This window comes from Blennius ocellaris, assembly GCF_963422515.1.
Source record: "Blennius ocellaris genome assembly, chromosome: 6".
In the NCBI taxonomy this organism is placed as follows: Eukaryota; Metazoa; Chordata; class Actinopteri; order Blenniiformes; family Blenniidae; genus Blennius; species Blennius ocellaris.
Genome location: NC_137655.1, coordinates 1,235,000 through 1,262,148, shown reverse-complemented (window position 1 = coordinate 1,262,148; position 27,149 = coordinate 1,235,000). Strand labels below are relative to the sequence as shown.

The 27,149-nt window shown below is 47.1% G+C and overlaps 1 protein-coding gene across 3 annotated transcripts in view; it reads right to left on the bottom strand.

Annotated features, from left to right (window-relative positions):
• Positions 1 to 5,481: 5,481 nt before the first annotated feature.
• The window catches only part of glsb (glutaminase b), a 39,582-nt gene continuing 17,914 nt past the window's right edge, over positions 5,482 to 27,149 (bottom strand). For 2 of the 3 annotated variants that reach the window (XM_080498716.1, XM_080498717.1), the window contains exons 7-18: positions 25,638 to 25,696; positions 21,780 to 21,812; positions 21,624 to 21,682; positions 19,200 to 19,266; positions 17,308 to 17,358; positions 16,554 to 16,730; positions 15,739 to 15,870; positions 15,526 to 15,618; positions 8,028 to 8,089; positions 6,823 to 6,899; positions 6,689 to 6,752; positions 5,482 to 5,818 (exon numbers count right to left, since the gene is read on the bottom strand). In XM_080498716.1, the coding sequence (XP_080354842.1) occupies positions 5,668 to 5,818; positions 6,689 to 6,752; positions 6,823 to 6,899; positions 8,028 to 8,089; positions 15,526 to 15,618; positions 15,739 to 15,870; positions 16,554 to 16,730; positions 17,308 to 17,358; positions 19,200 to 19,266; positions 21,624 to 21,682; positions 21,780 to 21,812; positions 25,638 to 25,696 (1,025 nt within the window). In that variant the 3' untranslated portion in view covers positions 5,482 to 5,667. Of the gene's footprint in view, positions 5,819 to 6,688; positions 6,753 to 6,822; positions 6,900 to 8,027; positions 8,090 to 10,482; positions 13,958 to 15,525; positions 15,619 to 15,738; positions 15,871 to 16,553; positions 16,731 to 17,307; positions 17,359 to 19,199; positions 19,267 to 21,623; positions 21,683 to 21,779; positions 21,813 to 25,637; positions 25,697 to 27,149 lie in introns of those variants that run through there. The other variant, XM_080498718.1, reaches the window with a different exon arrangement.

Here is a 27,149-nt window from a genome sequence, read left to right as displayed (position 1 = left end):
ATCAGAGAGAGAGAGAGAGCGAGAGAGAGAGAGAGAGAAAAAAAGAGAGAGAGAGAGAGCGAGAGAGAGAGAGAGAGAAAAAAAGAAAGAGAGTGTGAGAGAGAGAGAGCGAGAGAGAGAGAGAGAAAGAGAGAGAGAGCGAGAGAGGGAGAGAGAGAGAGAGCGAGAGAGAGAGAGAAAGAGAGAGAGAGAGAGAAAGAGAGAGAGAGAGAGAAGAGAGAGAGTGTGAGAGAGAGAGAGAGTGTGCAGTGACTCAACCTGAACACCAGGGGGCGGAAGTGTCCGGCACACAATAATCACAAAATAAGTGATTATTGAGGTAAAACAGTTCATTTGAAAGCAGGAAGTGTCATTTCATTAAGGGTTCATTACAGTGATGTGAGCTTTTTTATGTTTATTATCATTTACCTGAGTTTGATTTTGTTTTTTGTTTTTGTAGAAACAACTCGGTCTGCAAATAAGTAAAAAAAAAAAAGGTAATAGGGACACGTCGGCGCTCGACAAGGAAAACATGAAGCAAATCAAATCAGACGAGGAGAAGGAATAAAAAGAAGCTTTAATTTTTAATTAAAAAAAAAAATCCCAGAGATACATTGATTTTTTCAAAGACAAAGGTCATAAATGAAGGCTTCATTACAGAACAGCACCCTCTAGTGGCCCTCGGCCGAACTGCACCAATAAGTGTAAATGTGACACCGAAACTAAACTGTGAAGAACGAAGTGTTTCCTGGTGGACCGGCTGAAGGCGAGCTGGAGAATTCCCCGAGGACGAAGAGTTCCGTATGGGAATCGTACCGTCACCCGGCTGCCGCCTCCCGCCCGCCGTTGGCGCGGCGGCGGCGGCAGGGCAGGGTTCCCGCGCGGTGCAGGTACAGCAGCGGCAGCACCAGGCCGCTGAGCAGCGCCAGCCAGTTGACGGACGCCAGGACGAGGCAGCCGGCGTCGTAGTCCCAGCACGCTGGCGGTGCTCAACGGCCAGGGCCACCGCCGCCGCCGTGAAGTACAGCAGCTGTATGGCACGATGACCGAGATGGTGTTGAACGCCCGCAGCTTCACGCGGTCGGCGCGCGGGCCGCCGCCCGCCGCCGCCGCCGGGGCCCGGGCGAATCAGACGCAGAGGGACGGCGAGGCCGCAGGAGGCGACGGCGGCCAGGGACGAGGCTAGCAGGCAGAAGAACGGCACGTAGGTCAGACCAGGGTAGTGGACGTACGTCACGCCCACCCAGCCGCCGCACAGCCACCACACGCACGCCACGCACGCGTTCCTGAGGCGGACGCCGCCGCCGGAGCGCCGCAGCCGGCGGTAGGCGACGGGGTGCACCACGGCCACGTAGGCTCCGCGCCGGTCAGCACGTGGAGGCACGACTCCGCCGGGAAGGCGACGGAGGCCAGGCTCAGGAGCACCGGATCAACGCCTCGCGCCTCGTGCCCTGGACGCAGAGGAACAGCGCCGCCACGGCGTTGACCAGCAGGTGGACGGCGGCCTGGTGGCCGGCCAAGACGTCCGAGTGCTCATCGCCGTCGCGGATGAACGCCGCCGCCACTGCCGGGAGCAGAGGACGAGGACGAGGACGGAGACGGGGGTGTGGGTGAGGAGTCTCATGCCCAGGTTGGCGTTGGACAGCGGCTTGGCGTTTTCCAGACATGAAGCAGTAGGGCAGGAAGGTGGAGGTCGGCGTGGAGGAGTTGTCCGACATGGCGCTTCACAAGAGGAACACAAACAGAACTTGAACGTTCGGCGGACTCCCGTGGGAAGCCGCAAGAACGGGACCAAAGTTCGGCAGTGACGCGTTCGGGTGCATCAGGACATTTCAACGACAGACGGTCGAAGCTAAATATGTTAAAATATGAGCGTGATTAGCGAGACGGAACCACGAGCAGCTTCTTGGCGCTTAGTTCAAGTTGCTAGTTAGTTGATCTGTTCAGTTTAGTTCAATAGTTAGAGCTTGTCAACCGGGAGTTTTATGTGCCGTGTCATCCTGCCACGGTGTTCTGGTTCAAGATGTCAAAACAAAAGCCCCGGGTGTCTGTAGGTGGCATAAAGGTGGAGGTTCTAGGGTTTTTTGGGGAGTGGGGGTGGGTGGGGGTTGGGGGGTCTGTTCACTTGAAATTTGGCTGAAATGTTTGAACTACTTCTACGCTGACGATGTCCCCCTGTTCCTGGACAACATGAAGACGACGTCTTTCCTTCACGGTTCCACTCATAAAGAAGTAAAGAGACTCACCTTGTTTCTGCTCGTCACTGAAATCGCAGCTCAACAAACACTCCAGGGGACGGCTGGAGACCAGGTCTGAACCACGGACCAGGTCTGAACCACGGACCAGGTCAGAATCAGAGACCAGGTCTGAACCACGGACCAGGTCTGAACCACGGACCAGGTCAGAATCAGAGACCAGGTCAGAATCAGAGACCAGGTCTGAACCACGGACCAGGTCAGAATCAGAGACCAGGTCAGAATCAGAGACCAGGTCTGAATCAGAGACCAGGTCAGACTCAGAGCAGGTTCCCTCTAGAGCTCCATCGGTCACCCTAACCCTCTGACAGATTCAAATGAAGCGTCAACTGGAGCTTGCAGGTTATTCAAATGAAATCCTGTTTCCAGCTTCACCTTTAATCACCGCAGCCCACACCTGGTGAGGCTCCTGGCTCCTGGCTGGTGAGGCTCCTGGTTCCTGGCTGGTGAGGTTCCTGGCTGGTGAGGCTCCTGGTTCCTGACTGGTGAGGCTCTGGTTCCTGCTGGTGAGGTTCCTGGCTGGTGAGGCTCCTGGTTCCTGACTGGTGAGGTTCCTGGCTGGTGAGGCTCCTGGTTCCTGACTGGTGAGGCTCCTGGTTCCTGGCTGGTGAGGCTCCTGGTTCCTGGCTGGTGAGGCTCCTGGTTCCTGACTGGTGAGGCTCCTGGTTCCTGGCTGGTGAGGCTCCTGGTTCCTGACTGGTGAGGCTCCTGGTTCCTGACTGGTGAGGCTCCTGGTTCCTGCTGGTGAGGCTCCTGGTTCCTGGCTGGTGAGGCTCCTGGTTCCTGACTGGTGAGGCTCCTGGTTCCTGACTGGTGAGGCTCCTGGCTGGTGAGGCTCCTGGTTCCGAGGCTCCTGGTTCCTGACTGGTGAGGCTCCTGCTGGTGAGGCTCCTGGTTCCTGACTGGTGAGGCTCCTGGCTGGTGAGGCTCCTGGCTGGTGAGGCTCCTGTTCCTGTTTTCATTACTAGAATTGATCAGATCATTGATCTTCCTGCTGTTTATTCCAGAACAATATATTTTTCTATGACATTTGTCTACGAGTTTTTTTTTAAATGTTTGAATAGAAGTGGAACTTTTTAAGCTTCAGCCAGACGTTCACAGCGGAACCCCCCCCCCAGTTCTAGTTAACCCCCCACAGCTGAACCCCCCCTGACGGGTTAGGGTTTAATTAAAAACAAGGTGTGATTCCTCCAGTGAGCCATCCTGCAGCGCCCCCTGCTGACAACCTGACACCTGCGTCTAAGAAGCCGGGACAAACAAAACAACAACAAAACATTCCTACAAACGAGAAACTGCGGAAATCAAACTATTAAAAAAATGTTTTTTATCCATTTAAAAGCCGATGTAGAGATGAAGGAGTAAAGTTAGTGGGTGGAGTGTGTTTGTTCAGGTGCGCACACACACACACACACACACACACACACACACACACACACACACACACACACACACACACACACACACACACACACACACACACACACACAAAGGAAATGTAGAAAGTCAACATATGTAAGTTGCTGCATGTCATTTGTTTCCAAATAAGAAATATGAAAAGAGGAAATAATCTTTCATCAGTATTTCTACACGACATTAATAACTGTCTGATTGAAATTTACTAATTCAACTGGAAAACTAAACCCTCTGAGCACCGGGTCGTCTCACATGGTTCTCCAGAGAACAAACAGAGAACAAACAGAACAAACAGAGAACAAAGAGAACACACAGAACAAAGAGAACACACAGAGAACAAAGAGAACACACAGAGAACAAAGGTAAGAACAAAGATGACCATCAAAGAGGAGTAGGGAAGCTTCCAGACACCTGACCAGGCCAAGGTGGAGCCACGGTGGGCGGGGCCACGGTGGGTGGAGCCGCGGTGGGAGGAGCCGCGGTGGGCGGGGCCGCGGTGGGAGGAGCCACGGTGGGTGGAGCACGGTGGGAGGAGCCACGGTGGGTGGAGCCGCGGTGGGAGAGCCACAGTGGGAGGAGCCACGGATAAAGGCTGAGCAGTAGAAATCACCCAAACAACACATTTCTACTGTATTTTCTTCTTTTTCGTTTAATCGTTACTGTGAATGAGGTTTTAAAGCTTCTTTTCCCTCCAGAGCTCGTCACATCGACATTCATCACCTGAGAACATGAAGAACATCTGAACTTCTCTTCCTTCATTAGAACCCAATAGAACATGAGACAATCTGAACTTCTCTTCCTTCATTAGACCCAATAGAACATATCTTTTATCTGTTTCAGCTCTTTATGTCGTTCTCCTGGAGCGACGCTGGAATGTTGGTGGACGTTACACTGCAGTAGAACCTTTAGTACAGTCAGTTTGGATTATTCATGTTTGCACACATATTATATATATATATATTCTATTTATTCTATATATTTAAAGTTCACAAGAGAAAAAAAACAAAGGAAAAGACAAACGTGATTCTGTTTTCTGTCCCATTCAAACAATCTGAGTCACACACACACACACACACACACACACACACACACACACACACACACACACACACACACACACACACACACACACACACACCACACACAGAAATGTAACGATCCTATATCATAAACTTCCACATACTTTTTTTGGGGGGGAAAAAAAAATCCTGTTTTCTACTGAATACATTCACTGAGAGCAGCTGCATGAACACACACACACACACACACACACACACACACACACACACACACACACACACACACACACACACACACACACACACACACACACACACACACACACACACACACACACACACACACTAAGAGAGTCAGAGCAGTGATTTACAGCAGGAAAGTAAAGCACATGGAGCCGAACTGAACACAACCAAGTGGGGGGGGGGGGGGTCAGGTGGTCGGGGGGGTCAGGTGGACGGAGGGGAGGGGGTTCAGGTGGTCAGAAGGGGGGTCAGGGGGTCGGAGGGGGAGGGAGGCATCAGGTGGTTGGGGGGGTCAGGGGGTCGGAGGGGGGTCAGGTGGTCAGAGAGGGAAGGGAGGTGAGGTGGTCGGAGGGGGGGTATGGGGGTTTGAGGGGGGGGGGTCAGGTGGTCAGAGAGGGAGGGGGGGTCGGGTGGTCGAAGGTGGAGGGAGGTATTCGGAGGGGAGGTATGGGCGGTTTGAGGGGGGGTCAGCTGGACGGAGGGGGGGTCTGGGGGGTCAGAGGGGGATGGTGGGTCGGGTGGTTGTGGGGTGTCTGGGGGGTTTGAGGGGGGTCAGGCGGTCTGAGGGGGGGTCAGGTGGTTGTGGGGGGTCTGAGGGGGTGCTCATGTGGTCTGGGGGGTTTGGGGGGGTCAGGTGGTCTGAGGGGGGGTCAGGTGGTCGGAGGGGGAGGGTCGGGTGGTTGTGGGGGGTCTGAGGGGGTGCTCATGTGGTCTGAGGGGTTTGAGGGGGGGTTCAGGGGGTCCGTCGCTCCTCCAGTCTACAGCAGACTGTCCAGGCTCTTCTCCACACTCTGCTGCTCGGCGGGGGGGGGTCCGGGGGGGCCGTACTTGTCCTGGTGGCTCTGCAGGACGGCGGCGGTGTCATGGTGGCCGAACTGCAGCGCCTCGTCCAGGGGAGTGTTTCCCCACCTGGGGGGGGGGGCACTCACGTTAGGCTTCATTTGTTATAAACACTAAAGAAAATATGAAACAAATGTGGACACACATATATAAAATATATAAAATATATATATAAGTGTTGTCAAATCGATTTTAAATGTTTCATTTGTCACAAAATGTTTAAGAAATTAACAGTTTTGTTTACTACTTTTAATTCAAGTCGACATTAATTATGTGGTTTTGCCTCAATAAATCTCATTACGAGCTTCAGTCTCTGGAGGTTCTGGTTCTCTGGAGGGTCTCTGGAGGTTCTGGTTCTCTGGAGGGTCTGTGGAGGTTCTAGTTCTCTGGAGGGTCAGTGGAGGTTCTAGTTCTCTGGAGGGTCAGTGGAGGTTCTAGTTCTCTGGAGGGTCAGTGGAGGTTCTGGTTCTCTGGAGGGTCTGTGGAGGTTCTAGTTCTCTGGAGGGTCTGTGGAGGTTCTAGTTCTCTGGAGGGTCAGTGGAGGTTCTGGTTCTCTGGAGGGTCTGTGGAGGTTCTGGTTCTCTGGAGGGTCTGTGGAGGTTCTGGTTCTCTGGAGGGTCTGTGGAGGTTCTAGTTCTCTGGAGGGTCTGGTGAGGTTCTGGTTCTCTGGAGGGTCTGTGGAGGTTCTAGTTCTCTGGAGGGTCTGGTGAGGTTCTGGTTCTCTGGAGGGTCTGTGGAGGTTCTAGTTCTCTGGAGGGTCTGTGGAGGTTCTAGTTCTCTGGAGGGTCTGGTGAGGTTCTGGTTCTCTGGAGGGTCTGTGGAGGTTCTAGTTCTCTGGAGGGTCTGGTGAGGTTCTGGTTCTCTGGAGGGTCTGTGGAGGTTCTAGTTCTCTGGAGGGTCTGAGGAGGTTCAGGTTCTGAGGAGGTTCTGAGGACTCACCGGTCTCGGGGGACGGGGTGGACCTTGCAGGCCTCCAGCAGGAAGCGGACCACCTCGGTGTGTCCTGAGGGGACAAGCAGAGGGTCAAACCAGGACATGTGACCCTGCAGACGGTCGCCATGGCGACGCCTCACCTTCAGCCGCCGCCACGTGGAGCGCCGTCCTGGAGTCGTAGTCCCGCTGGTCCATGTCCATGGAGGACAAGGCAAACCTGCACAGACCAGAACCACCAGGACCTCAGAACCCTCTGACGGCTGGACGGCCATTAGAGTAGGTAGGGTAGAGTAGAGTAGGGTAGAGTATGGTAGAGTAGGATAGAGTAGAGTAGGATAGTGTAGAGTAGGGTAGGGTAGGGTAGAGTAGAGTAGGGTAGGGTAGAGTAGAGTAGGGTAGAGTATGGTAGAGTAGAGTAGGGTAGGGTAGAGTAGGGTAGGGTATGGTAGAGTAGGATAGAGTAGAGTAGGATAGTGTAGAGTAGGGTAGGGTAGGGTAGGGTAGAGTAGGATAGAGTAGATTAGGGTAGAGTATGGTAGAGTAGAGTAGGGTAGAGTATGGTAGAGTAGGGTAGAGTAGGATAGAGTAGAGTAGGGTAGTGTAGGGTAGAGTAGAGTAGGGTAGAGTATGGTAGAGTAGAGTCAGGTAGGGTAGAGTAGAGTAGGGTAGAGTAGAGTAGGGTAGAGTAGAGTAGGGTAGAGTATGGTAGAGTAGGGTAGAGTAGGATAGAGTAGAGTAGGGTAGAGTAGAGTAGGGTAGAGTATGGTAGAGTAGAGTCAGGTAGGGTAGATGTAGGGAAGAGTAGAGTATGATAGAGTAGGGTAGAGTAGGATAGTGTAGGGTAGAGTAGAGTAGGGTAGGGTAGGGTAGAGTGGAGTAGGATAGTGTAGGGTAGAGTAGAGTAGGATAGTGTAGGGTAGAGTAGAGTAGGGTAGGGTAGGGTAGAGTGGAGTAGGATAGTGTAGGGTAGAGTAGAGTAGAGTAGGGTAAAGTAGAGTAGGATAGTGTAGGGTAGAGTAGAGTAGGGTAGGGTAGGGTAGAGTGGAGTAGGATAGTGTAGGGTAGAGTAGAGTAGAGTAGGGTAGAGTAGAGTAGGATAGTGTAGGGTAGAGTAGAGTAGGCTAGGGTACAGTAGAGTAGGGTAGGGTAGGGTAGAGTAGGGTAGGGTAGGGTAGAGTGGAGTAGGATAGTGTAGGGTAGAGTAGAGTAGAGTAGGGTAGAGTAGGCTAGGGTACAGTAGAGTAGGGTAGGGTAGAGTAGAGTAGGGTAGAGTAGAGTAGGGTAGAGTAGAGTAGGGTACAGTAGAGTAGGGTAGGGTAGAGTAGGGTTTGTTTCTGAGTCTCACCTCCTCAGGGCTGAAACGTCTCCGGTGTAGGCGGCAAACAGCAGGTTGATGACGGACTTCACCTGCGCGCACACACACACACACACACACACACACACACACACACACACACACACACACACACACACACACACACACACACACACACACGTTAACAGAAAAACCCTAAAATGGCTAAACGTATTTATAAAAATGAAACCTTGAAAATAGAAGACAAAAATTCAAAAAAAAAAAAAAAAAAGTTCAAACAGCCAATAAAATCACTTTTAAAAAGCAGAAAACCTGCGAAAATTAAATAAAACGACAAAAAAAGGAACCCGAATCCTGTGAAAATGTTAGAAATGCTTTAAAAAGCTAAAATGTTACAAAAACAGCTTTGAAAAGGCTAAAATTGATTCTTTCAAAAAAATAAAATGTAAATACAAAATAATAAAAATAAAAGCTTAAGTCACTAAAAGCACCGACAAAAACAAATAAAGTAAAAATGGAAAAAAACCAAAACAAAAAAGAGCCGATAAGACTGGAACAGTGAAAAAGTTGTAATAATAATGACGTTAAAATGTTTTGGAAAAAACCGAATTATTGTTCAATGTAATAATTCACGAGACAGAATTTCTTTGATCTACATAAAAACACGTCGTCGTCATGAGAAACGTGTTTGATGCTGATTAAACGTGACGACGAAGACAAAAGCGTCAGAACGACTCCTTGTTGCCATGACGACTCCTTGTTGCCATGACGACTTACCAGATCAACTGGAACGACTGACGACTTGTCATGCAGGACGACAGACAAACAAACAAACAAACAAACAACAGCAGCACACCTTTTCTCCACCATCAACTGAAGGTTTTGGGGGCAAAAGTTGAATAAAAACTAATTAAATAAAAACTTTTCTTTCATGTACTATTCATACGACATAAAATCATCAAGTGATTTATTCTATATATCAACTTAAATGATGAACGCGTGTTTTTACACTTTGTTTTTCACAGGAAATCCTCCGCGGCGGCCATTTCTTCTTCCTTGATGCTAATGCTACGTCGCTAGCAGCGAGACGCGTCAACACAAACTCCCGCAGGCGACCGGAGGAACTGCGTCATTGGTTCTTGTCTCAGTCTGTGGAGACGCAGTTCTCATGTTGGGCCACTAGAGGGAGCTGCTGCTCTTATGATGAGATGGTGGATTGTTATTATGGTGACTGTCAAAATAAAACCACCAGGTTGGATTGTTATTACGGTGACTGTCAAAATAAAACCACAAGGTTGGATTGTTATTATGGTGACTGTCAAAATAAAACCACAAGGTTGGATTGTTATTATGGTGACTGTTAAAATAAAACCACCAGGTTGGATTGTTATTATGGTGACTGTCAAAATAAAACCACCAGGTTGGATTGTTATTACGGTGACTGTCAAAATAAAACCACCAGGTTGGATTGTTATTATGGTGACTGTCAAAATAAAACCACAAGGTTGGATTGTTATTACGGTGACTGTCAAAATAAAACCACCAGGTTGGATTGTTATTACGGTGACTGTCAAAATAAAACCACAAGGTTGGATTGTTATTATGGTGACTGTCAAAATAAAACCACCAGGTTGGATTGTTATTACGGTGACTGTCAAAATAAAACCACCAGGTTGGATTGTTATTACGGTGACTGTCAAAATAAAACCACCAGGTTGGATTGTTTTTACGGTGACTGTCAAAATAAAACCACCAAGTTGGATTGTTATTATGGTGACTGTCAAAATAAAACCACCAGGTTGGATTGTTATTACGGTGACTGTCAAAATAAAACCACTAAGATGGATTGTTATTACGGTGACTGTCAAAATAAAACCACCAGGTTGGATTGTTATTACGGTGACTGTCAAAATAAAACCACCAAGTTGGATTGTTATTATGGTGACTATCAAAATAAAACCCGGTTAGAGGAAGAACTTGTGATGTAAAAACGTCTCGTCAGCAAAGCTTACAGAAAAACTTTTACTTTGAACTTAAAGGCTCTTTAAATTAATAATAAAAAAGTTCTCTTTGCTTTATACTTGGAAAAAAGTGACGAGTCTTTCAAATAAAACAGATTATATAGAATAAGAATATATTATATTGATTCCCAATGTAAAACATACAGAATTCACCACCAGTACATTTTATTTATCATTGAGATTTATTAATTTTTTGTTATGTTCTGTATGTTTTCAGTTTGTGGTGCTTTATTATGAATTTTTTTTTTTTTTTTTATCTAAAAATAATAATTATATAACAAGCATATAATAAGCTTTAATATTTAATACGTTGAACATTTATTGCACATTGCAATTAAACACATAAAAATGTGGTGGTATTGAAGGGCCTGAAATGGGCGGGGCTGAGACAGGAAGTCTGAGTGGGCGGGGCTTAGACCGGACATCTGAGCGGGCGGGTCTGAGACAGGACATCTGAGTGGGCGGGGCTTAGACAGGAAGTCTGAGCAGGCGGGGCTTAGACAGGACATCTGAGTGGACGGGGCTTAGACAGGAAGTCTGAGTGGGCGGGGCTTAGACAGGACATCAGAGTGGGCGGGACTAAGACAGGAAGTCTGAGTGGGCGGGGCTTAGACAGGACATCTGAGTGGGCGGGACTAAGACAGGAAGTCTGAGCAGGCGGGGCTTAGACAGGACATCTGAGTGGGCGGGGCTTAGACAGAGAGCATCTTTAATTGGTCCCAATTTAAACACAATGAAACTACTTTAACAGCCTATTTGTGTATTTATCTTCATGACTTATTGACCTTAAAGCTAAAAATAACAAAATAAAGTGTTCAAACCCTCCTGAACTCAGACGTTCCTCCTCTGAACCGTCCAGTTAAAAGAATCGCGGCCAGAAATTTGCACATTTTCTCCGGAGGCCGTTTCCTGCTCCCGCCCCCACTGCGCCTCGGCCTTTTATTTTGAAGGAGGATTTGCGTGGATGTGATAAAATGAGTGCGGCCGAAGCCGCTGAGCGACAGAAACATGCAGGAGAGGCGAAGGCGAGCAGATGATGGATCAGAGTGCTTTTATTTTATTAGGTTTTTTATCTCTTTACACAAAAGGCAACAGAATGTGGACGTCGCCCGAGAGCGTCCCGCCTTCCCGAGGGGGCGGGGCTTCCCGGGGGGGCGGGGCTTCCCCTGGAGGCGGGACGCTCTCGTGACCTCATGGACACACAAACACCAGCCGCGGCCTTGGAACTGTGCGGAATCGGATCCACCTCCGGGGTTTCTAACTTACCGGCTCGTCTCCGAGCAGATTTTCCCTTTTTTTTTTTTTTTTTTTATTACTTTTTCCCCACAAAATAAAATCTGGTTCTACAAGCCGACAGGCTGACGGAGAACCTCGCAGCTCCCAGACGGTCGGCGTCTCCACAATAAGAGCGGTTCGGAGGATTTTAAGCACGTCTGGTGGCGCCAGAGTTTCGCTTAAGCCCCCCCCCCCCCCCCCCCCTCGCGCCGCCCCTTTAAATGAAAGCCTGCACATGTCCAATCGGCCGGCGGCTCACGACGACGACAGAGAAAAATAAATACAGACGTGTGAGAGGAGATCAAATCCAAAGACTTTCATCAGTTCATACAAAAAAAAAATATGCATGCGAATGAGAAACAGAACAAAAGAACCCAAACATGACATGTTCCTTTAAGAAAAACAAAACAAAAACAAAAACAAAGGTGTGGCCGGTGCATTCAAAAGCCCCGCGGGAGGTCGAGGGTCAGTCGGAGGACAAGACAGCCAGACTTTGATTAAATGTAATTAAGCAGCTCAAGAGGATCGGCCGTGGCGATTGGTGGAAGAGGCTGAAGCAGAGGATGAGAATGGAGAGGAAGAGGAGGAGGAGGAGGAGGAGGAGGAGGAGGAAGATAAACATCTGCTTTAAAAACGATACGGCTGCTGGAAGGTTTAGCTAAATTCACCTTGTGGCTACTTTCATCTTTTAGTCCTTTTCAAGTCTCCTGTGAAACACTGACCCCCGCTGGCCGGCGCTGGTATTGACCGGGTTTTCATACATGCTTCAAAGCACTGAACACTGGTTTAGCATTAGCTTAGCATTAGCTTGGCCCCAATTCAACGATAGTGAAAAGTAAATCTATGTCTGTGGGGGAGGGGGGGAATACCGCCGCTGGCCACTGGGGGGGGGGGGGGGAATACCGCCGCTGGCCACTGGGGGGGGGGGGGGGCGATCGACCGCGAGGCTTGTGAACACCCTGCGGCTCCACAACAACAAAACACGAGTAACAAGGAGAGAAATAAAATGTAACATGAAGTCAAGTTGATGTCACAGTAGTAACACACACACACACGCGCACACGCACGCGCACACGCACGCGCACACGCACACGTCTAAGGCATCTGCTGACACGCCCACATTCATGTTTCGGGGCTACATAGACGAGGTCGTCTCTAAACTCGGAACGTACAAAGTGTTTGTTTGTTTGTTTCGTCAACCCAGAAGCTAATTCCCGCTAGCCGCCGTACGACTCGGCGCTACAGTAGAAGACGGTCGTATGAAGCCTGACCGGGAGAGAACATCCTGACAATACTGCCCCTCCCCCCCCCCCCAACTGAGGACAGATTCACAAAATACTATAGAGTTTTAACGTCGTGGGAAACGAGTAACGTCAGTTTAAGATCTGGAAAAAGCTTTAAAAAAAAGAAGAAACAAAACCCGACAACGACATTAACGACAGGAAATAAAACCTGTGAGTCGGGTGCAATACCAAGTTGTGCCACTAGGCCACAACCGCCCTGTGGTTAAAATCAGTGGGTTCAAGTCGTCTCATGATCAAAGGACGACGATTAAAAGCTTTGAAGTTCATTGAAGTTTCTCCTCCTCTGCAAACTTGCACCAACTGGAGGCCAATGACACGTTTTCATTAACGTCAATTAATAATTTATTAATTTATGACTTCTTAGTGCTAATTTTCAAAGAAAAATTTGCATTTTTTTTTTATACTTTGGAGTAATTATGTCATTAAAATAAGATTAAAGAAGGCCTGATTCCACCAACGTGGATTCTTGATGTGCCGATATACATTTAAGTTATTTTGGCGTAAATAAAAATGGTTTTACAAAAATAAAATCACGACCGTTTTGCATCCAGAAAAGACATTATTTTCATTTGGAGCAGATATTTTGTGCGTCGCTCCTCTTTCATCTTTGGTGTTTTACATTCAGTTGGTTTCGGAACCGAGGCGTCGTCTCAAACTTTACTGCATCTTTTCTTTTTTTTTCAAACCACCAGCCAGTCAACACGCTTCTGGACCGCCGCTCAGCGGGAAACACAACAGGGAGGCACAATAATCCTAATCTCTGTGCAATCACTGGTAAGTCACCAAGTCCGGCAACTTAGCCGTTAGCTAGCCGTCCTTTTCGTGACCCTGGTTAAAAACAACAACAACAACAAATAAAAACCTACTCAATTAAACCCCAGAACAAAAAACAATGACCTAGAATACCTATAGAACCACATTTAAATTCTACGTTTAAGTGCTACGTTGCAGCAGAAACCAGTCCCAGTGTGAGTTTTTAAAGACGCGGCGACATCAAAGCTCCACCCCCTCCCCCCCCTACCCCTCCCCCGCCGACACAAATACATGCAACAGTCCGTCCACAACCGCTTCACAAGCAATAAATAACCCTCTACATTAAGTAAATATATATAAATATTCCAGGGCGAGGAAAGATGGCGGCTCGCTGCGAGAGGTGGGGGGAGGGGGAGGGGGAGGGGGGTGGTGACATCATCATTACTGTGTTAGGACAGCGTCACTTGCTGCCAGAGTCCATCCTATAGACTACAGTGGTGGAGCTGTCCTGGTGGGACTCGGTGGGAGACACCTTCCTCCACAGGGGGGCTTTCAGAGCCAGTTCCTGTTGGAGGCTCTCGTAATCCATCGGTCCGAAGGTGTGCTGCTGTTTCAATCGACACGGACGACAACAACGTTAGTCTCACCGGCCTCTGGAGTGTGTGTGTGTGTGTGTGTGTGTGTGTGTGTGTGTGTGTGTGTGTGTGTGGATCTGAGACGGTATCGTTTTCAAAGACAGAAGCCAAAATCAGTTTGCACGTTAAAAAGACGACCTGATCCGACGACAGTGTCTTAAAGACGATAAGCCACGGATTGTTTCCCACAAACACTTTGCTTCCTGTCGCCAGGTTCTACTTCCTCCTGGAGAGAAATTAGGTTTTTAGCTCTAAAACTGGCCTTAAAAGTGACATTGCGGCTCCTTCCTGCCGTCCAGAGCAGCAAATAACCTCTAAAGTACTTTATCAAGAGATGAAACACTTGTTGATGATGTCTGACTGACTGCAGCTTCGCAGCAGGAGCACGAGGCACATCACCTGTGTGCAGGAGCTTCCAGCATTATGAAAGACAGATTTGAGAGAATTGATGAAAATATGATCGATCCTCGTGTTCCTGCAGTGAAAGTCCTGCCGTTACACCGCGACGCCTGCAGCTTGTCGTCAACTGTGGCTCATATATGTTGTTTTGTTCAGATTTTGCAGGAGCGGCTTAAATTCAGTTGCGCTCAGAAAATACGGTATTTGCTTTCATAGACGGGAGAAACTTCATTATTTCAAAGTGAGACAAAAAAAATATTAATTGAATTGCACTATAAAGTCCCGTAATTTGACACCGGCCCACTTTAAAATATGACAAACGTTTACATTCAGGTCCCATTTGCAACTATTCAAGTGAAGACGTTTCACTTTTTATTTTTTAACGTTGAATTTACGCAGCGATGTCTTAAAAACAAGTGGAGAAACGATGAAAACGGTAGTTTTCATGTCGGCCACTAGAGGGTGCTGGAGGTTTAGTAATGAGTCTCACAAGCAGCAGAGAACAAGGAGCTCTAAACATCGGCAACGGGAGAAAACTCCCATCAAGTTGGACTGTTATCACGGTGACTGTCAAAATAAAAGCACCAAGTCCGGGAGGATATAAACTGGGAGTCACGACACTCTGGAGGAAACCGACCGTCTCTACTGAGCATGTGCAGAAGCGCAGTGGTGAAGCTTCAGAAAAGTTACGTTTCCCTGGAAAAGTTTTCACCGTTGTCGTGGAAACGGACGTCTAAAAGTTTAGAGTCTAGAAGTTTCCCTTTGAAATGAGCGTCTGGCGAACGGGGCCTTCGTTTGCATCAAACCTACTGTACGTTACCGTGGCAACAACATGTAAACAAACTATTGCGACCACGTGGAGGGAGAGAGTGAGCGAGAGAGAGAGAGAGAGAGAGAGAGAGAGAGAGAGAGAGAGAGAGAGTATTACTTCCTGTACTTCAAACACTAACTTTGATCAGGTCACGTCAAGCAGACTGACTTTGGCTTCATCTCTTCACAATAAGAGCTTTTTAAGCGTCCCTGGCTGAGGATCACCGGTAAGACCTATGTGTGTGATGGAGGGGGGTGGTGGTGGTGGTGGGGGGGTGGAGGCTCCAGTGGTGTCGGGGGGGGGGGGGGCGTGGCCTCAGAGCATCCTTACCCGCTGGTCCCCTCCCTCCCTACGGGGGTCGTGCTTCTTGGCAAAGTGCCTCAGGTTGTCGTAGTTGTGGAAGTTGAAGAGCTCGACCAGGTCCTGGAACACAAGGGGGGGGGGGGAACTCCTCAGAACACAAACTCTTCACTGACCCGTTAAAGCACATTACCCAGAGGAACCCCAGAGAACCCTAGAGGAACCCCAGAGAACCCTACGTACGGTGCAGAACTGGATTCCCCTCACGGAGTTCCCCATCTTGTCCAGCGGCGGCGCCCAGCACATGATGCCCATCACGTTGGGAACCACCAGCAGGATTCCTCCGGCAACCCCCGACTTGGCCGGCAGCCCCACCTGCAGGACGGAGCACACTGTGAGTGTGTGTGTGTGTGTGTGTGTGTGTGTGTGTGTGTGTGTGTGTGTGTGTGTGTGTGTGTGTGTGTGTGTGTGTGCAGTTCAGAGTTCTGCTGAACTAAATGACCTCATTTCCTTCGTCTCTTCTCACGTGGTTCTACACTGGTGGAGGTTCTAGACTCGTGGTGGTTCTAGACTGGTGGAGGTTCTAGACTCACGTGGTTCTAGAGTGGTGGAGGTTCTAGAGTGGTGGAGGTTCTAGACTCACGTGGTTCTAGACTCACGTGGTTCTAGAGTGGTGGAGGTTCTAGACTCACGTGGTTCTAGACTCACGTGGTTCTAGAGTGGTGGAGGTTCTAGACTCACGTGGTTCTAGAGTGGTGGAGGTTCTAGACTGGTGGAGGTTGTAGACTGGTGGAGGTTCTAGAGTGGTGGAGGTTCTAGAGTGGTGGAGGTTCTAGACTCATGTGGTTCTAGAGTGGTGGAGGTTCTAGAGTGGTGGAGGTTCTAGACTCACGTGGTTCTAGACTCACGTGGTTCTAGAGTGGTGGAGGTCCTAGAGTGGTGGAGGTTCTAGACTCACGTGGTTCTAGAGTGGTGGAGGTGCTAGAGTGGTGGAGGTTCTAGACTCACGTGGTTCTAGAGTGGTGGAGGTTCTAGAGTGGTGGAGGTTCTAGACTCACGTGGAAGGCGAACTGTCCAGAGAAGTCGTACATCCCACAGGAGTGCATGAGGCTCAGGGTGTTCCTCACGGCCTCGGGGCTCAGAACACGTTCCCCCGTGATGGGACAGATCCCGCCGTTAGCCAGCGTGGCGGCCATGACGCTAGCGCTCTCACAGGTCACCTCGATGGAGCAGAGCTGGGGGACGCAACAGAGGACAGGCTTCAGAGGACAGGCTCCAGAGGACAGGCTCCAGAGGACAGGCTTCAGAGGACAGGCTTCAGAGGACAGGCTTCAGAGGACAGACTCCAGAGGACAGGCTCCAGAGGACAGACTCCAGAGGACAGACTTCAGAGGACAGGCTCTAGAGGACAGGCTCCAGAGGACAGGCTCCAGAGGACAGACTTCAGAGGACAGGCTTCAGAGGACAGGCTCTAGAGGACAGGCTCTAGAGGACAGACTCTAGAGGTTTATTATTATTATGATGACGTCCATCGTTTGATTGATGGAATAATCTATTAACGTTCTAGACCCTCGACTGAATCTTAGTTCTATAATTAGGAAAACTTGGCATTTATACTTCAAACAAATAATCTATTTAATTTTATCTCTTTTTGGTTCCATCATAGATCCATTGTTAGAAGGGACAGTGTGAAAGTTTTAATGTGTGTATGTGTGCAGTTTTTTATATAGATTTTTGTTTGTGTTGTTATTGCTGCTGATTTCTTGTTTGTTTTCCTTTGAAGAAGAAGAAGAAGAAGAAAGTTCCACTCACTTGAAAGTAGAAGTCCAGGACAGACGTCATGTCCGTCCCGTCAGGAAAACACTGCAGAGGAAATAAACAACAAGTTCACAAACAACAACAAACAATGTTTATTTACTTTGTTTATTCCTAAATCCTCCCTTCAAATGTCTCTTCCTTTCTTTAATAGACAAATAAACCACCGCTGCAAGTCTCCACCTTCACCACAGTGCTGCACCGGGCGGGGGAGGGGGCGGGGCCTCGGAGGAACGGACCAATCACAGGCAGCGTCGTTTCACTGCAGTTTAAGACAACGAGCCTCAGGACGTCATTCTGACCGGCACTTTTCAAAACAAAGACGGACAGAAGAGAAAAGAAAAAAAAAAAAAGGTGCAGCTTTTTGAAACTCTGGGAACCTGGTCACATGGTTAACATCTGGTAACCTGGTCACATGGTTAACATCTGGTAACCTGGTCACATGGTTAACATCTGGTAACCTGGTCACATGGGTAACATCTGGTAACCTGGTCAGACGGTTAACATCTGGTAACCTGGTCACATGGGTAACATCTGGTAACCTGGTCACATGGTTAACATCTGGTAACCTGGTCACATGGGTAACATCTGGTAACCTGGTCAGACGGTTAACATCTGGTAACCTGGTCACCTGGTTAACATCTGGTAACCTGGTCACATGGGTAACATCTGGTAACCTGGTCAGACGGTTAACATCTGGTCACCTGGTTAACATCTGGTAACCTGGTGAAGATTCTCGTCCGTCATGTTCTGGTTTTAGCTCACTTGGCTGCATTAGAACGCATCATTTAAAGTGTATTTTTTCAAAAGTTGCACACGTGTGTGTGGTGGGCGGGGCTAAACCATTTTTCTGCTAAATGTATTTATATTGACTTGATTTTGAGTTTATGATTGTATATTAACAGTTATATTGTGATAATTGACTAGCACTGGTTGTTCCAATGCGTCAAGCAGTGAGGGTTAATAGAGTTCTAGAAGTAGAATAAATAGATAGATAAAACAGTGGAAAGTGTTGGTCCTTGTCCTTGATTATTGCTCCAGAGCAGGAAATCCCCTCGACGGTCAACCAGCGTGGTTCTCTGGGCTCCTCGGTTCAGTCGAGCGTCAGAAGTCTTGGCGCCTGGTTTGACCCGTCTCTGTCCCTCGACAGCCAATCGAGACGTCTGTTCAAAAACTGTTTCCTCCACTATGAGAAACGTCGCCAAGCGAAGGCCAATTCTATCCAACTCTGATCCAGAAGTGGTAATTCATGCCTTTATCTCGTCTAGATTATCGTAACTCCCTTTTTACTTGTTTTAACAAATCTGCTTTGAACCGACTTCAAAGGGTTCAAAGTGCTGCAGCGCGGCTTTGAACAGGATCTAGCAGACGGTCTCTGCACCGGCTCCCCAGCAGATTTCGAATTGAATTCAAGATTTTAGTTCTGACTTCTAGAGCGTTGCACGGTCTGACTTGTTGTGCCCCTGGTACTCCTTCGGTCACTCCCTTAGATCCTCGGGCCAGAACCTCCTCACTGTCCCACGGACCCACTTCAAACCCAGAGGAGACTTGTCCTTTGAAGCTGCTGCTCCTAAATGGTGGAACGACCTTCCTTTGTCGCTGCGTGGAGCCGAATGTTGATTCTTTTAAGAAGCAGCTGGAAACACGGCTGTTCAGAAAAGCTTTTAGTCGACATGGCTGTGTTTGGTTTGATCTTAATTCCGTCTGGACTATTTTAGTGTTTTTAATGTCTCTGTGAAGCTCTTTGATTTTATCCGTGAAGGGTGCTATACAAATAAAGTTTCTTCTTCCTGTATTTAGTCTCTCGTCACGTTGATGAAGCCCCGCCTCTTTCCCTCCTCCTCGTCAGGTAAACGAAGCTCACAGACAAAGACTCATGGAGGACGAACCTTCTTCTCCTTCAGGTAGTAGCCGATGGCGAAGTTCCTGTCCCCCGACTCGCGTTCAGACTGGAACCTGTCACCGGGCAGAGCAGCACATTGTTCACTGTGTGTGTGTGTGTGTGTGTGTGTGTGTGTGTGTGTGTGTGTGTGTACTGGCCACACCCCCTCATGTGTCATGTGACCGCAGTGCAACACGAGCCCCGGTGCCGGGCCTTTTCCTGGAAACGACCGTTTGCCTGCGGCGGCGTCATAAATCATGTACACGTGAGCACCGACCTTTTAACGTGCAGCCCCCAGGGGGCGCACTTCAAAGACTGCAGCCCCCAGGGGGCGCACTTCAAAGACTGCAGCCCCCAGGGGGCGCACTTCAAAGACTGCAGCCCCCAGGGGGCGCACTTAAAGACTGCAGGAATGCTGCTAACGCTACGGACGCGTGTTATTATACGCGTGTTTTAAAGTGGCGCTGGAAGCAGGAAGTGAAGGAAAGAAGAGTAGAAGTGAGAGTCTGTGGAGTTTCACAGCTGCTCTCTGCTGCCCCCTGCTGGACGGAGCCGGAAATACACTCTGGTCTGACTATGGATGGAGTGGACTTTTATGTTTTGTACTTTTATGAATGTAGAGTACTTTTATGTTTTGTACTTTTATGGATGTTAGTACTTTTATGAATGTAGAGTACATTTATGAATGTAGAGTACTTTTATGAATGTAGTGTACTTTTATGTTTTGTACTTTTATGGATGTTAGTACTTTTATGAATGTAGAGTACTTTTATGAATGTAGTGTACTTTTATGTTTTGTACTTTTATGGATGTAGAGTACTTCTATGTTTTGTACTTTTTTGGATGTTAGTACTTTTATGAATGTAGAGTACTTTTATGAACATAGTGTACTTTAATGGATGTAGAGTACTTTAATGGATGTAGAGTACTTTTATGAACATAGTGTACCTTTATGAATGTAGTGTACTTTGATGGCTGTAGTGTACTTTTATGAGCGTAGTGTACTTTTATGGATGTTTTGTACTTCCATGGATGTAGTGTACTTTTATGAATGTAGAGTACTTTTATGGATGTCGAGTACTTTTCATACACTACAGTGTACAGTGTCGGAGCTGGAAAAGCCGGTTTGTGGGAGGAGCTTCTGTGTTTAAACACACACAGGACCGTCGCAGCCCTTCAAAATAAACATGTTTACAACCTGGTTCACTCCTCAGAGCCGCTCACATATTAAACATGTTCAACAAGCAGCACGTCGTCGTTGTTCAGTCGACGACAAATCACATTGTTTTCACGGGTTTGAGGAGGAGGAACATCATTTTAACCAGATAAATATTAATCATCTAGCAATCTAATTATGATCAATAATGTCGACTTCATGTCTGATTGTGAAACTTAATTGAGAGACAAACTATTTCCTTTAAATCAGTTTGGGTTTTTTTAAACCTCTGATCATTAAGAAGCCAAATAAAAGTTAAACTTCGGAGTGAAGTAGAATATCAAGTTAGAACTGTTTCAACTGACCAGGTTAAAACAAATTATTGTATTTGTTGGAGACTTGACTACTTTGTAAAGTATTCTGCAGGAGCACGAGGTACGACCTGCCTGTGTGCAGGACTTTCCAGCATTATGAAGGACAGATTTGAGAAAATTTACTAAAAAATGATCAATCCTCGTGTTCCTGCAGTGAAATTCTCGCCGTTACAACGTGACGCCTGCAGCTTCTATATGTAGTTTGTCAAAGTCCCAGTGAAATGAAAATCCAACCTCCAAAACACTCTGGTGTCGCTTCTAGGGACATTTTTATGCTAACTGGCATGCTAAAATGCCAGTTAGCATAAAAATGTTAAAACACGGCAATCTGCGAGAAAATAGCCGCAGCTAGCGTGAGCTAGCGGCTCCCGCCGCCCGTGCTCCTTTCCTCCTCTCTGGTCTCTTCCAGGCTCAATCTTTCATCAAGGCTCATAAAACTCAGACTGTAACTTCAAAACACTGTAAAAACTTGGATATTTAAGAGGAAACAAGCCGATATAAACACAACAGATGGAGATCTGCACAACTCGTGATGTCACACATAGGCTCCGCCCACAAAGAAGGATTCCCCGATTTCGTCGGCTGGAGATAAGTACCCCAACTATCGTTTTTTTGCAAAGTAGTGTTTTACATTTCACTAGGACTTTAAATTCAGGTGCTCTGTAGTAGAGAAAATACGGTAATGGTTTGGTTTTGTGACAATATTGACATTTTCTTCATGAAAAACCTTCAAACTTTAATTCCAAATATTATTTTCCCAGTCGAGATGAGCTGAATGAACTGATCTGGCTTTATGGACATAATTCATGATCGTCGTTACAAACATCAACTTTGTACTTCGTTAAATCATCAAATCACAAATCTCAAGTGTGTCTGAGCTCGTCTGCTGCCGGCGACTTACGTGGCGTTGCTGAAGCCCACGTACTCGTTTCCCGCCATCTTTTTCAGAAAGTTCATGACCTGCGGGGGAAAAAAACCACAGTAGAAAGTGAAGAGACGCTGCGTCCTGGTCGCTGGTGTCGGGTTTCACGTCCAGACGGCTCCACGTCGTACTCACATAGTCGAACTTCTCGGCGGTGCCGGCAGTTTGCTGCAGGAGGAAAACAAGCAGTCGGCACATTTTACTTTGGCGGGACAAACGTGGCGTCCACAAAAAAAAAAAAAAAAAAAACGGTTTCAATACTGGAAATGGCGGATGATTGGTCTGGACGGTTAACGCTACTGGATTAGCAGGTGTTAATGGTTCTAATCCAAACAAAGCGTCACATGGAGGAGAGCGACGGTTCGATTCCCAGTCACTGATGCAGTTTGACGGGTTAAAGTGACATTTAGACGCTGGTTACACTTATCAGTTACCATAATGTGTGTGTGTGTGTGTGTGTGTGTGTGAGTGCCATCAGTGCAGAGACAGAGGGGGGAGGGATGGAGGTGTGGAAGGGGGGGGGAGGGGGGGTGGCCTTGTCTGTTCTGCAGGTTGCGTCTCGGTACGTTCGCCCGCCGTCCCACAAATAAAACACGACTTCCTGTTTGTCTCCACTCTGCTGTCTGGACCAGGGGTGTCCAACATGAGGCCCGGGGGCCACAACCACCGACCCCCCCCCCCCCCCGGACCATCTGACCCGGACCGCCGGGGGACTTTTATTTTTTAAAGTATAAATATGAAAACTGACAGAGGCGGATCTAAAAACACTCGATCGGCAAAAATGATATTCAAAACCTGACATTGGTCAGAATTTGACCCCCGACACTAATGTGGAGGTCACATGACGCAACGCCTTTCACAATAAAACAATGAGTCTTATGTGAAATGATGCTTTAGACACGTAAACTCAAGATAATTTCCAGATGATGACAAATTGTTTTAATCCTGAATTAAAATACGATACCAGATAAGGTGACTGAGGGTTTTTTAATATAATATTAATATCTGATTTCCTTTTATATGTATATTTCAGAATAGACGGGTAAATTCTTGCAGGATGACGTGTGTCTCTAGGTGGTGAAGTGAAGGAAGCAACACTGAATGAGGTGTTAGAGTCACTAAATGGAGGGGGGGGGTCTACAGAGCTGATCGGAGGACAGACGGAGAGAGAGAGGGAGGGAGGGAGAGAGAGAGGGAGGAGATAGGTATGGAAAAGGAAGAAAAAATTACCAAGGTCATTAGACCTGCAGCAGCAGTCATTATTTCCCACAGTCCCTAAGTCTGCAAAATATGCAACATACAAGAACAGCAACAACATGTAGCCTTCATAGCACCATGTAACAACAGTGGGGGGGGGGGGGGGGTCACTCCCCCCAGAGCTACCTCTGCAACCCCTGCTTCCATTAAAAAAATTATATATATATATAGATTAGTGCTGTCAAAAATAATTAAGTTAATTAAAGCAGTTTTGTTGCCCCCCCCCCGCCCCCCCCACCAGTGGAATAAGACCATCGTGGACAGTTTCACTGTAAAAAGTCCCCCGACGGCCTGTTGACAAAGTTAAAGTCATTAGCTTTACTTTGAAAAGCCGAATTTAACGCCCACAGAGGGAATCCTGCAGCAGGTTGCCAGGTTGGCTGACCAGGAGGAAATACTTCTTTATACTCGTTACAGTACATTAGTGCCACTTTGTTCATGGAATTTCACAACTTTGTTTGTAGAAACATTCAAACTGTCAGTAGTGGAGCTGCACTGCGACTCCACCACACTTCTGTTACATGTTTATTATTCATTTATTCATGTTTTTATCATTTTACTGATCTTAGAGAGAAACAGTTTCCCCAAAAGGACGTTATAAAAATAGTCTTTTAATTGAAATATAGTGTGTCGAGTCGACATTAATTCCGTGGTTTTCCCTGAATAAAACAAGCTTCAGGAGTGAAACAATGAGATTTATCGCAATTAATCAGGTTTTTTTCTGTTCTAATGGACTGACAGCACTAATATATAGATATACATTGAAAAAAGAAAACAAAGTCACACATTAAAACACAGAGCCGGTGAAGACACAAACACATCCTCATCTTAGCGGCCGTGACTTTCTGGGTTTAACAGGTTTACCGGGTGACGGAGGAGCTACACCCGCAGACAAACAGCTACAACCATAAATCCCAAGCCGACGGGAGGCGTGCAGGAGGCCGGAGGTCCACGTCCCAGGAGGAGGAGGAGGAGGGCGCTCATACGCAGCGGCGTTTTGGGAAATGGTGCAACCGTTTAAACTTTGAAAACTGCTGTAAACTCTCCACATTTTAAATGAGCAAACTCGTGGAAAGGATCAGAGTTTGTTACAAACTATTATAATAATGAGCAATAATCAGTGTGGACTAATTAAACATGTTACTACAGTGACACCGGGACTGAAATCATTTCCAGTTAAAAGCAGAATAACGTGGGAAAGAAAAAACCCTCATTAAATAAACCTGCACCTCAAACCTTTAGCGCCGACCGGCTGGTTACCGGTTTCAGGTTAATCTGGTTACGTCTATTAAAAAGAAAAGGACTGATGAGAAACTGTTAGCGGGGCTGATACCTTAACTTTCCCTTTAAACTGTGTTTAACACATTTACATTATAATGAGGTCACATGGTTGTATTGTCTGCATTTTATTTTGTAGTGCCGCCGTTCCCTTTATTGGTGTAATGACCTAAAAAAATAAAAAAAAGAAGCTTACTAATGATAATCCGGTGGCTGAATCGAGATCGTTTATTTGAACAGAGTAGATGTAGAATCAATAGAATGCAGACGTGACCTGAGGACGTTTGTTTTAAATGAGAAAAGTTCATCCCGGCTCCAGGAGGAACAGGAAGTTCAGGGAGACGAGGGCGAGAGGCAAACAAATAAAACCTCACGCGTCTTCACCAGGTGGGGGGGGGGGAGGGGGGTAATTGAGAGAAAGTTCCCTCAAGTTTCAAGTGTTCTAAAAAGTGATTAATGGACACGAGCGGCCGTTAAATTAATGATTGAAGGAGCTCCTGGTTAAAGGACTGAAGGTCACGACGACCTTCAGCGGCTGTGACCAGATTAAGAGTTGAAGTGTTGAAAGCCACGTCCACCCTGGACCGATAGTCTGTCCACCATCACAAACAAACAAGTCTGTCCACGATCAGAAACAAACGAGTCTGTCCAGGATCAGACACAGACGAGTCTGTCCATGATCAGAAACAGACGAGTCTGTCCAGGATCAGACACAGCCGAGTCTGTCCAGGATCAGACACAGACGAGTCTGTCCAGGATCAGACACAGACGAGTCTGTCTACGATCAGACACAAACGAGTCTGTCCACGATCAGACACAAACGAGTCTGTCCAGGATCAGAAACAGACGAGTCTGTCCAGGATCAGAAACAGACGAGTCTGTCCAGGATCAGACACAGACGAGTCTGTCCACGATCAGAAACAGACGAGTTTGTCCACGATCAAAAACAGACGAGTCTGTCCACGATCAAAAACAGACGAGTCTGTCCACGATCAGAAACAGACGAGTCCGTCCAGGATCAGAAACAAACGAGTCTGTCCATGATCAGAAACAAACGAGTCTGTCCACGATCAGAAACAAACGAGTCTGTCCACGATCAGAAACAAACAAGTCTGTCCATGATCAGAAACAAACAAGTCTGTCCACGATCAGAAACAAACAAGTCTGTCCACGATCAGAAACAAACAAGTCTGTCCACGATCAGAAACAGACGAGTCTGTCCACGATCAGAAACAAACAAGTCTGTCCACGATCAGAAACAAACGAGTCTGTCCACGATCAGACACGGCCGGGTCGTCCAGGGTCTCTGACATTAATCCAGTTTCCCTGCTTGATGGAGCAGCTCAGCTACGCCCACCGTCGACAGGAAGTGACGCTCAAGACCGGACCGGAGAGAGAAAGAGAGAGAGAGACGGACAGAGACGGAGAGACGAGGGAAAGAGGTGTGGCTGCTTTTACCTTGATCAGGGAAGTGCAGACGATGGCGCCGGCGTTCACCATGGGGTTGTGGGGCTTATCTGGAACACAACCACAGCTCAGTTAGATCAAAGACCAAAGATCAAAGAGCTCCGTCTACAGACACGTCCAACCGCAGGCGTCAAGTACGGTCCGAGCACTGACTCCAGATCAGCACAAAGACACCAACATAAACAGGCTGATGGAGGAGTGGAGAGGCTGACGGGTGGAGAGGCTGACAGTAGAGAGGCTGACGGGTGGAGAGGCTGACAGTGGAGAGGCTGACGGGTGGAGAGGCTGACAGTGGAGAGGCTGACGGACGAGGGCGGGAATCTTTACGTCGGCTTAAAGTTGAAAAATAAACTTGTCCCGTAGTGTTGGAGGTAAAATTATCTTTAATATACTACAAGTGTAAAAGACGGGACAAGACGATGTTAACCTTTGTGTGGCGTTCGGGGCAAGAACGTCCACTAGGGGTCAGTCTTTTCTCTTAATTTAACCACAACTTTCACCATAAGGCTCAAACGACATCGGTTTTGCTGAGGAAGTTTACTTTTACACACAATTTAGAAATCTAATTTCAAAATGTTCACCAGGTCAATAACACTGTCGGCAAATTTACTCCCCTTGGTGGCGAAATTTTTTATTTAATCATTTAATTTTTGGTCGTTTTGATCAGGACTGAGGTTGATTAACAGATTTATGCAAAAAAAATAAATAAATGAAAATAAAAATATTTATCTGATATTTTTACAGCTGTTAAGGTGAAAACAGCCACTGAAGGGAACTTTTATTTTTTATTTTGAAAATCTGATGCTGCACAAAAACTAAATATGCTTTAAAGTCAATTACATAACTAACCTTTGACATTATCCAAGACTGTGATAACGTCTTAAAAGAGTTCTCATCTCCGATTATTTATTATATTGAAAATGGGTCATTTTGTGTTTTTCACCTCCAAAAATCAGTGAACTGGATTTAAAGAGTAAATTAAAAAAAAAAAAAAAAAAAAGTTTTCTAATATTAATTTTTGGTAGTTTTGATCAGGACTGAGGTTGATTATCAGATTTATGCAAAAAAAAGGTGAAAAAAATATTCTTCCGATATGTTTACAGCAGTAAAGTTGGATGAAAACAGCCGCTAACGCCAACAAAGGGAGTTTAAAAAAAAAAACAACTCTCTCCCAAACGTTTAAAATCTAACATGAAGCAATCATTAAAAAAAAAATAATCCACAATAATCCCTGTTTTATGAGCGAATGCTGAACCTGCTGTCCAGCTCACGAGAATTTCCGACGTGGCGACTTGACGCCTCCATCAAACATTAACATAAATCCACGGTTGGACGAGTTTGTTGTGGAGGAAAGACGACTGGACCGGAGCCCTGACCTCTGACCTCTGACCTCTCACTTCTTGGATATGGATTTTTCTTTTTTTAAACTAAAGCCTGAAAGAAACTGCTTCAGTTTCTTTGTTTGTGCGTCACGATGTGTCACGTGTTTGTCTACAGAAACTC